This window comes from Meleagris gallopavo, chromosome 4 (assembly GCF_000146605.3).
Source record: "Meleagris gallopavo isolate NT-WF06-2002-E0010 breed Aviagen turkey brand Nicholas breeding stock chromosome 4, Turkey_5.1, whole genome shotgun sequence".
NCBI lineage: Eukaryota > Metazoa > Chordata > Aves > Galliformes > Phasianidae > Meleagris > Meleagris gallopavo.
The window spans coordinates 36,216,063-36,228,187 of NC_015014.2; the positions used below are offsets into that span (position 1 = coordinate 36,216,063).

General features: G+C 36.3%; 1 protein-coding gene across 1 annotated transcript in view; it reads right to left on the reverse strand.

The window, feature by feature from the left end:
- The window catches only part of ANK2 (ankyrin 2), a 154,654-nt gene that overhangs the window by 103,030 nt on the left and 39,499 nt on the right, over window positions 1-12,125 (reverse strand). Inside the window, 3 exon segments of the mRNA XM_031553101.1 lie at window positions 4,541-4,639; window positions 5,826-5,924; window positions 8,523-8,708. Of these exon segments, the coding sequence (XP_031408961.1) occupies window positions 4,541-4,639; window positions 5,826-5,924; window positions 8,523-8,708 (384 nt within the window).

A 12,125-nucleotide genomic window follows, 5' to 3' on the forward strand; every position in this document is an offset into this window, starting at 1 on the left:
GGAAATTATGTGAGCAGTATCTCAGCAGAAGGAGAGTTTTGCTCATTTGAATGAAGACTGTTAATTGTACTTAAAATTCAAAGGCCAAATTATCGCAGAATTCTTGCAAACTGCAGTTGAATATTGTCATTTGTATGAGGGTAAAATGAAACCTTACTATTCTGTATGTTTGACAAGCAAAATGGTCCAAATTTGTTTAACGCATAAAGAACTTTTCAATTGCTCATTTTAGCATTACTATTAAATTTTTAAGTCTTTAAAAAAGAACAAGGCAAGCATACCTCTTGGTCTTGTTCTAAGCTCTCAAAGTCTTGATATAATTGAACATGCTCTAAAATACGCCTCCAAGTATGCCCCTCAAAGTAAGGGTTTGAAAAATACAGCAAAAATTATACTACATGTTTGCCTGAGTAATAAAATATTAACTTAAATAACTATCAGTAATAGTCACCACCTATGCAGCTTGCCTAGATGATCAGTACAACATCATCCCACACTTTGTAAACATTATTTTAATCCACTAAATTTTTTATAGCAGTATCTGCATTGTAATTAGATATTTATAATTCAACATTCCTTTAGGAGTGGCAAACACTGCCAATGAATTATTAGTGATCTGCCCATTTGCTAAGACCAGGAGAAAATGTCGCAGCAGCTTTACTGCAGGAATAAACACTGTAACCAGAGCATTGGCCCAAGACAGTGTTAGGATCTGAGCACAACACGGCTTAGTGACAGGAAGCCCACAACCATTTGCAAATGCAGACAGGCACATCTGTTCTGACATCTTATGGAAAAAAAAAAAAAAACACAATAGGTTCCAGGAATGAGCATTAAGGGACGCCCATAGCTCATTCAGTACAATAGATACATAAATAAATAATCCCAGAGCAAGAAAAATGGAATTTCACTGTTGACAACATTTAACATAAATAACTCAATTTGTGTGATAACTACAGCAGCTGAGGTAGGCGTTTTCTTCCCACCTTCCGAGGGTGTTTGCGTAGTCACACAAAAAAGGAAATACCAGTTAGGTGAAAAGGGCCTGTGAAGAACACTGCATTTTAAAAGTAAAAAGGGAAACAGAAAACTCAAAAAAGCCTCGCAGTCTTTCTCTTTTTTTCCTATGCTATATATAAAAGAGACAGATTGCAAGAACTACATTCGTCAAAGGCTAAACCCCTCCAACAGTGACATGTCAATCCAACGAAGATATCTAATTACCTTTATTGTTACTACCAACGGAAAAAAGTAATAGAAATGTCTACTACTGGCATGCTGAAACTCCTCTGTGTAAATGGTAAAATATTTCTCCCTGCAATAACCCTTTGTACATTTCAGTTTTCAGGAAAACTGTAAATGTTTTCCTTCCCTCAAAGTCGGAATTGACAAATGACATATTACACGTGATCAGATGACATTAATTTAATTGAAATTGATTTCCACTATCTTTTAAAGAGCAAGTTTCTGCACCTGATGCCAAGCCAAAGTCTGCTTCTAAAACCCAGATCCACTCATCCAGCATAGCAAGATGGTGCAGGTCAGAAGTTTAGCGAAATCTTAATGTATTTTAAAAACATTTCCCTGAAGTCCTTATTCAGACAAAATTTTAGAGATTATACATTTGAGTGAAATTTTAAATATGAAATGCTTTAGCATATGACATTTTTACTTGTGAATCACTTAGCAAACAAAACTCCAGATGAAGCTTTGGTGCAAATTACAAATAACAGAAATGCAAATATAACTGACAGTATTAATAAAAGTTTCCTATCAATACCGTTGGAAATTGAGTTTATATTTTGTTTTTCATATAATATAAAAGAGAAATGAAATCCCAGATTTTAAGAATTTATTTAGTGGTTAGTTGAGAAGAATGGTTAAAAAAAATCTGTAAAACATACAAAAAAAAAAACTTAGGTAAAACATTGTTTTAAAACGTATAAAGGAAACAAATTGATTTCCTTGCAATTCTATATCTTAAGTGAGAAAAAATTGAAAATGTGAAATGTATCAAAACAGAAATAGTTAATTCCTTCAGTAAGTAGAGCTCTTCTCTGACATGCAACATTAACTATGGAACAGTAGGACACATTCATTATTTACTCACTTTGAAGAGCGTACATTTTAATTTGAGTGGAGTTTTCTTTAGAAAAAACACCAACTCCTAATAGTTCATTTCAACATTTTCAAGCAGTAGAAGATTTCATAGATTAACTGTATAAAGCTTAAGGACTTGGACTCAGTTAAGATTTGTTAAAATAACCTTTCACATCTTAAGTTATGCATCATCAAATGTCATGTAAAATGGTTAAAAATAAAATGTATGAAAGTAATGACTACTTCTTAAACCAAAGAGCTTATTTTGATACAGTTTGAAGATGGCAAATAAAAGCCCATGCTATCTGGCTATGAAATAAACGAGTACATTTAATTCCACTGTTTTTCAGTGAATCTGACCTACTGGAAAAATGCAAGGGTTCTTTAAGAGAAATGAAAAGGCAAATATGGAAAGGCAGGCATGTTAGTACTGAGGAGGACAAGGCAGAAGTCTCTCCTTTAAAGCACAATACACACATATGCACACATGCAACACACAACCTACCTCGTCAATACCCTACATACTCACGGCCATAGCAAAGCACAAGGCATGCGGACAAAGCAAAGAGAAAAGAAAAAGACACCGAGACTACATAAACAGCTGGCATGGAGACAAGAGCACGGCATGGGGAGACACTGACTGCAGAACCAAAGCCTGGAATCTCCCCCACTGGAAAGTACACACAGCCAACCACCACCACGTTCTTTGAGCAGAGGGAAGGCAGAAGATGGAAGCAAGAAGAAGCTGCTGAGCCTGTGCAAGCTGGAATATATCTGCTTTAGGACACCTTTATCATTTCCTACTGATATCTTTCTGCTGACAGTTTTTGAGTGATATAGCAGCTGACAAAGAGCAGGAAGCCAAGACAACACAAAGACTCTAAATTTAGAGCCTTCCACCCACACTGGGCAAAGTCTTGTTCTTTCAGTTTAATTCACAACTGCATATTAGCCTTTCCGGGTGTGTGGAGAAGGGAATATAACTTAACTCCATAAAATCCATGAAGTCCTTTACAATCACCTGGGCTAACTTGTCCAAAACAAATATCTAAATACTGAACAAGAAATGGGTGAATTCAATACTATCATCCCATAGGCCAAATGTACTGTTTTGGTATGACTACTGTGCTTATGCATATGTGGAATATCCTTGCTGCAGCACATTATCACAGTTTCGTGCCTCTTTTTACCATAAGATAATGGAGAATTTGATCAGGGATGATTTACTGCACACCTTCATGAGAGCTTTCATCTTCCATCATGATCAGTTTCAAAACAAACAAACAAAAAAGATACGATCAAGAAAGAAATCAGAAATCATATTCACATGCAGACTTGCATAACAATTGTGTTTTGCCTTCCTAGCTTATTCAGCAAAAAATGGTTAACAAAATGAATAAAAAAGTAACAGCTGCAGCTAAATAAAGCACAAGCACAGCTGAATACAATATTCCCTACTTTTCTACTTTATACAGCTCTAAACTATTGTGTTCTGAAACACCATCTATTACTTGTAGATAAAACCTTGCAGATCAGTGCTAAAAAATCAGCAGCTTTCCTGGACAAGTCCTGTGATACTCAGTTTGCATTAACAACTACGTTTTCTTAGATGGCTCCAAAATCCAATTTTAAATAATTAATTAATCCTGCACATATAAATTGGTGGGTTTTTCTTTTGCCCTGAATGAATAAAGAACGAAGTATTGCTGTGGCTTAATCCAGAGAAGAGGAGATGCGCTGCTGCAGGAGTGTTAAATTACTTGTTCCTAGTGTTGACTCTTCAATATTAACAGTTTTCCTTATCATGGTGACTGGAACAAACAAGCAGGAGTCAGGGGACCAAAAGGCTTAGCTGAGTTTAGATCCCACTGCTGTGTAGCTCTTTTCTCAGGAAGGTCAGACTTTCATTGGCATTTATAATACAGGCAGAGTATACAGGAGACTGAAGAAAATAGTCTTTTTTGCCTCCTAGTGACATCAACGCCTGCTTTTCTTTAATCTGACACCATAGAAAACAATGTATATAAAATAAATAATCTGAAAACTAAAGGTAGGATTCTGAATACAAAAATATTTCTTTTTAAATTATTTTTGGAGTCACCATCTACATTTAGTCCAAGTTTCAAAAGAGTGTATTTCTGAAGAAGCAGTGTTTAATGTTTTTGGAACTCTGTTCAGCTGAATATTTTTTGGTATTGAGTTGGGTTGTTTTTTTTGTTTTTGTTTGTTTTGAGTCATTTGTAACAGCTCCATCTAATGTCTCAGTTTAAGGACAGAACATATAACACAATTACTGAAGCAGAATGCCTAGCTATGAATCTTGATGTTCCCAGTCTTTGGCTTAAAAAGAAACAAACAAAAATCCAAGCAAGTAAAAAAAAAAATCGCAATCCATTCCCAAGAAGGGATAACATCATATTCAGGGAATAGAAGCACTCACCCTGGTTTTGGCATCGATCTGCCCTCCACGATCCAACAAGAGCTTCACCATGTTTGTGTTTCCCCTTTTGGAAGCGACATGCAGTGGGGTGATTCCATTCTACACCATGAAAAGAACAAACAATGAGCATGACAGATTTGAAGGTGTTTGATGATGGTGAATTTGTGTTTGGATCACAAAAATGATACAATCACATTAATAGAGTATAAACAAAAACGTACTTGAGCATCAGACCTAGGCACGCACCATATAAGCTAAAGTTAGTAGTTCCTTTCTAAGTAAGAGTTTTGTTCATTGTTTGATTGTTTCATAAACAAAGCAGCACATCTGCCAAAGCAGCAAACATCACAGTCCCAGAGTCAGACAAACAAACAAACATACACCAGGTTCCCAATGAGTCAATATTCACAAAACACTGATGCATTTAAATCTTTGCAACACACAGATTACACAAATGCATGAATCCTGCACAAAGTAATCTTATAAGTGTATTGTAAGTAATGTAAAGGAGTAGGTCCTGCTTAGGCTGAAAGTCCTTGCAAATGCTTTTGGTGGGGAAAGAAATAATAGCAGCTCTTCCAGATAGGCAAGAAGAGGAAGTCAGTATGAGAGGCATAACCCTAAAACAATGCAAATTGCATCTGGCAATGCATAACTATCAGAAATCTATGATCCAGTAGCTTTAGTGACATATAGATGATCAGAGGTTGTTATAGCACCAGATGACATACTTCAAACTAAGCAATATACATCACTGTACAGCATGTAGACTATATTATGCAGCTCTGCAGTAGCTTACCTAAAATAGTAGTCTGGGATAAATTAGTACTTATGTTGTGGTATGGAAGTGCACCTTACTTTACTATTTCAAAATATGTTTAAATGAGAAAATATCTAAGTAAATTACTATAGCAAATATTGAAGCGTTAACAGAAAAAATATATTTCTAAAGGTATCTAGCTGACAAGAAAGCTAAAATGAGTTGACACATCCTGAGCATATCAGCACTCTGGAATAAGTCAAAGGAGCCTGCTTCCATCAGCTGGGAATACTGGTTGCTATAAATTCCTAAGGACTCTGCTGCATTGCATGGAGGCAACTTTAAAAAATTAATGTTTAAAATATATAGATATAGATATAGATATATAATATATATATATCTTTAAACACTACAGAATTTCAGTATTGTTTTGCTCCTCACTTATTCTTGACTAGGAATTACACAAAGATAAGCTCCCACTTTCGTAGGCCATTACAGCTCAAAGAGACAAAAGCTCCTCCATACCCTTGCTGTGAAATCAACTGCAGCTCCTCGGTTTAGCAGAAGCGTTGCCACATTGACGTTTCCATAATGTGCAGCTATGTGCAAAGGTGTAAAGCCACTCTACAAAAGGAACAGTCTTTATTTATAGAAATCAATTTATACAATACAACCAACTTCACTAGAACTTGATTTTAAAAGTTGCTGGCAAATAATTGTGTTCTTATTGAGTTCACCTATGATATAGCAAAGTCTTTCAGGCAGAGCATGTAGTTTTCACATGGGAGATTATCAAAAGTGCTTTCTTCTTTTATTTTTCCAGGCCAATAACAGGTCAGCAGCTTTCATCACAGAAAACATTAATATATCATTCATCCTTAAAGAAAATAAAGGGAATTTCCTTATTACAATTCAGAAACAACATGGGACTTTTAGCCTGCATCTGTTCAGCAATTTTGCATAAAAGTCAACACAAGTTCTTGGACTCCTGTTGTACTCATCAAAGAATTACAAATTTTGACAACACATTTCCCTCTTTTTCAAAAAGAAAGCAGAACATATTCAATACCAGGAGTTTAGTCTACATGAGAAACTTTGCTAAGCAGACTGCATATTATAAGAACCATACTTATTTACTTTTTATACATTTTGGATCTCAAAGGATCTGAAGAAACTTTCCAATCTATACATCAGAAAAACATGATTTACTTATTGCCTCTTGAGCACTAGAAGGTGAAACATGCTTCATTTACAAGATACAGAATTATTTGACAACAGAATAAAAAGAAAGTAGGACACCCAGCAAGCTTTCAGTCTCATAAGTAATTCAAGTAGAAAGGATCTCCTTTTTTAAGGTTTCCCTGAAGAGCTTTACACTGATTTGATCAGATCTTACAGTTTTACTGGCAGTTATGGGAAAGAGAAATACTTTTCACTTCTGGACTGTGCTGTTTATTCAAATACCTTTCTTTCAGTGTACCAATTATTATTTTAAACTGCTCATGGAATAAAGAAATGTCTAAATAAGTGGATAAAAATGTGGAATGAAGGCAGATATTGCACCCTGAAATCAATTTTATTCTTGATAGAGCAATCAGCCTACTATTTTAAACGTATTTCCATTAACTGTTTTGCTATCTCACAGGTGATCCTGGTCTAAGTAAAATCAGTCATTAAATTCATAGAACTGTTGCTGTGGTAAATTACCAGGAAAATGTCTACTGAGGATATAGGCACACAAATACAATACTGTATTAAGTTATAGAGTGAATTTATGTTGTATTATACAACTTCTCGGCACATGTATTTGCTCTGTGACAAATGCAAGGTACTTAGAGGTAATGTCATGGCCAGTGAAAAAGTTGTAAATTGCTTTACATTTACTGTAAAATAAGAACATGTCCATAGGCAGATGGCAGCGAGAAGCCATCACGATTTCAATTCCCATTGCAGGCCGCCTCATAGCAATTTGCTCATGTATGCACACACCAAATGCAGAGCATATCCACGTGTGCATGCATTCAAAATTCATTCCCTCATCTAACAAAGAAATGATTATTTAAAAGGCAGGATTCAAATAATGACAGCATTCTTGAAAATACTACTTTTTCCTAAATGTGACAATAATGACTAGGGGAGAAATCACAGTTCTAGTCAGTCTGACATAACGTTTTTAGTAGACATGCTCAGAGAGTCATTATATTCCATCAGTATAAAAAAAATTTACTAAGTGTTATCCCTTAAGGACTTCTGAAAACTTTATTGAAAAGATCACAATAGGAACATTGGTAAAAGTAAACAGATGCTCTGAACAAGTTTTTTATTTGGAGGATTCAATTATTTTTTCTACTCAAAATGTATTTTACGATGCTTCTGGCTCAGCCAGATACCTTAATTTAGTTATGCCAAGTGCATTTCCATAATTAAATTAATTGAGCTAGAAAAACATCTCCAGTATTCTAGTTCCATTACGCTCTTCAGGTTTCTTCGAACTGAGTGCAAGTTCTGAGAAGTGTACTTAATATGGTAACAGTCACAAATGAAAAGAAATTCTAAGACAAAGAACGAATAATAACAGGTTTGCTGAGTGACAAAGTGTTATAGATTAAAAAAGAGTCACAACTTCACTTTTAGTGATAAATAATAAAGAAATGCTGTCACAGAGCAGAGAAAATAATTATAAATAATAGAAAGAATAATTAAAAATTTTTGATCTCGGTACCTCAGTCGTCCTATTCACCATCATCTGATGCAGCATGGTTTGGGAAAAAGAGGAAAGATATTAAAGATTGGCTGCAAAACCAAGAACTAAGTTGCTTTTTGAAATGAGTTATGCTGTTACAATGGGAAAAGCCATTCAAGCATGCATTAACATTAAATATAACATATTTTCCCACAGGCAATAAACTAGTATCCTATTTGATAGGGAAGCAGTGATTTTGCTTCCATTCCTATTTCTTTGGTTTATAAATAATAAGAGAAAGTTGGTTATCACTGAAATGAGAGATATAAACAAAAAGCAAAAAAAAGCGTAGCTTGTAATTACTGTGTGGCTAAACAAGGCAGAAGTAGAAACATTACTGGTGATACTGGTCTAGAGACTCATCTTTCCCCGCAGAAGAGATTACCTTCAACCCTTAAGATGAAGGAAGCAAAAGCTGGCTGCCCATTGGCACTCAGCCACATGAGTGCTCTGTTTCCTGTAGGACAGCATTATGTTACCTTGGACTGCACATCGGCATTGTGGTCGTTCTGCAGTAGGAGCGCTGCTGATTTGGTGTCGTCTTTTCTGGCAGCAATGTGCAAAGCTGGTAATCTCACTTTCCCCTTGGTGTCATTTTCCAGCAGGATAGCCACTGCTTGATTGTGTCCCTGTTGCAGAGCAACAGCTAAGGGAGTGAAACCATCCTGCAAGAGAAGAAAACACAATGTACTCAGTAAGATGAAGGACACAGAGCTTCAGCAAACTGCACGGCACTGTTCACACATAGAAATATGTTAAGTACATCACCAGCTCCTTTCTGCCTCTGTACCATAATGCACACCAGTGAAATGGCATCAGAGGCACAACATTTTAATCCAGATGTGACTTCAAACACATCAGAAGAATGCTTTTTTAGTTCAAAGTTTTGTTTGTTTGTTTAAGTACAGGCAAAGGATCATTCTACAGTATCTGTCCTAATTACTTGTCACAAAATGGACTACAATGTATATTCTAGCAATATTTTTGTAAAAGAAAAGAAAACATATCTCCAGATGCATTTGCTTCTGTTTCATTCTAGTTTATATACGGCCCTATAACTCAGAAAAGTCAGCTAATATTTAGTAATTTAATCAAATTCTAAGTGGAAAAACATTATATTATTTCTGGAAATCAGAAAAATCTGTTTTCCACTTTGTATTTTTAGATTTGTTTTAAAATTATTTTTAAAATTTCATGCTCTGCCACACGCCTTGAACTCCCAATGCTTTAAAATGTATCACAGGCTCAAAACTTGTGTCTCAACTGAAGTACTTCCTGCTCAAGTACCTCATCTATAAAACTAAATCTAAAACAATAAATCTAAAAGCTTAAGTCTTGCATGTTGTCTAAGCACACATGTGATGTTCGCATGCTAGACTGAAAGGCAGCTAAACCACGAGGAACAGTGGTTCCTCACAAACTAAGTCTGTGACAAGAAGGCTGGTAGATAATAGTCCTATGAAAAGGGAAGGGAATAAAACAAAGTTTTCCATGTGTAGATCAGAAGGAACAGCTAAAGAGTTTATTATGGCCAAACTGCTTAAGCAAACTAAGACACATTGTAAAAGGCATAGGAAAGAGATAGAACAGACTGGGAATACGAAAATAGGAAGATGTAAAATAATAAAGGATAAGTTGGGAAGGAATGAGTGCTAACATGCTGAAAGAGGCATCTGAAGAATTGCCAAAGCAATTTTCTCCCCTTGTAAACTAATAATACTCCCTTTTGCGCTGAACTGTGTTTAAGTATGCTGTAACAGCTATACTCATACAGTTTCTTTCTGTAATAGAGATTAAATTCTGTACGGTGAAATAAAATGTAGTGAACAGCTGATGAAACAGCTGAACTGCAGAGATAATTCTGAGATTGGGGCTACATTAAGTGCCAAAATGGCTTAATGCATTTGCCTTTTGCCTCTGGAAACATGAGAACAAATCCTGGATTAGAGGCCCTGTGAAACTGAGATCATCCTAACTCTGATTTTGTACCTATACATATAAAGTGAAGGAAACATGAAATAGAGGGAATAAAGTACATCCAAAGGCAGTGCCTGTTTCAGAGCTTCAAAGACAAGATCAACCATTTGATTTGTTCCACTTTATCTTCCATCTTTCTCTGAGCAGCTACTGCCATTGTTGCATTGTCCCTCCTTTTACTTGTAGAAAGCATGGCTAACAGGAGCCCTGAGAAAGTATTTCATTTCTCCACCTCCTCACGTGAGAACAGCCTGTCTTTGAGGTCAAACAGAATGTTCTTCCAAAGTCTTTTGATGCTGTCTCACCTTATCAATGTATCACTTCTTTGTTCCATTCATAAGACTTAAATTCAGGGCACATGTGAAAGCAGACAGCAGCTCAGTTTTCTACTGAATACAGGTTTCGGTAATATTCGCATCACTAAAGACACCACCTGAGCAAGGTTTGAAACCAAAACTTATCTAGGTAAGTGATAAGGGGATAGACAGACTTTACTTTTCAGGCCACAGAAGTAAGATCTGACTTTTCTGATGACAGAAGACAGACTTGGACTCAAGTTCAGAGTGGGGCCAGTTGGCTTTTCTCCTTCCCCGCCTTTTTTTTTTTAACTTAAATCAGAGAACTCTACAAATTCCAGTGATGCCTTGATGTCTGTGTTCAAGCAGAGGCCACATGAATTATAACCACATCATCTTCATAGTTCCTGTAATCTAATGATCACTGCTCCTGATCACAGTCAATAAAAGTTATTCAGTGAAAGACTGAGAGCAAGTGACTGCACACTGTAGCCAGGCTGGGCCCTGGGAGAGCCAAAGATCCCCTGCGACTCGGTCACAAAGGGTATGTTTCTGCCAAGTTGCCTGGTGATCACATAGGACTTCATATTTCAGAAAGCTGCAATGTAATGTGATCTCAGTATATGCAGGCCTCAAGAGGATTATTTTAGGAGCTGTCATCAAATGGTACAGTATCCATTGAAAGAAGGGATAGTAAAGCAGCTGTTAACACTAGCAGATCGGTTTAATGAAAAGGAAAGCAAGCATAAATGCACCGTCATCTTGAATGTATCCATTCGTGAAGGTAATCTGGCATGGGTAAGTAACTAATAAGTACATACTAGGGAAAAGTAATAGACATGAGTAGAAGCTCTCTGAGAGAGGAGGAACTTTTTTGTTATTACTACTTCACATTGCATTTCCATTTATATAGACTAAACACAATGCCAATAAGCTTTGTAGCACAGTTTGGTCACTTGTTCTCCTAGCTGAGAACAAAGTAAAATTTGGCTGAAGCAGAGTAACAAGAAGTCGGAGGAACACATTCTTCATTATCTAGAAGTTTCCTCCATTGTCCCAAAAGCCTTCCACTTGTGAAAGGAAACTCTTGAGATGGAGACTCATCTCTTCCACTGGCATCTGCTTTACTTGCTTGAAAGTTGCTGCAGGCAGTGAAATCCAGATCCTAGCAATGAATACCATCTTTCTGTACACTTATTCCCACATGATTTGATGGTAGAAGTAAACCTTGTGAGGATAAACAACACATTCCCTGGTAAGCTCATTGATGCAATTCACATTAGTCATTTATCTTCCCCATGAGACCCCTTTCTCTCCAGACAAGATTGGGAGATACATGCTATAATAATTCTATTCACCGATTTTTGCCCAGATGTTACTGTACAAATAGAGAAGTAGCACAAGATAGCATCAGGTGGTGGCACTCCTAGATGCTTCAGTTTTCATGGGATTGGTCAAAGATGTAAATCTGAAACAGTGACTGTTCAAAAGGAAAGGCTGTACCTCTTCACTTATCATATGATCAATCTGCTCCTAACTCACCTGGCAGTACCATTCCACTGAGGTCATCTTAGCCTCCTATAATTTCTACATCGTTTGGGAACTTATTTCAAAGTCTCTTTCATTTTTCAAAAATATATCTGAGAAGCTGAATGGAAAAATGGGCATATATTAAAGGTGAAAATCCTGGGCTCGCTGAAGTCAGTGGATGATTTGCTGTCAAATAATTCAGGCTGGATTTCATCCTTTGACTTCTCACGATTACCAGAACAGTTTGTTCATCTAATGATTTTCTTTATGAGAAAGAAA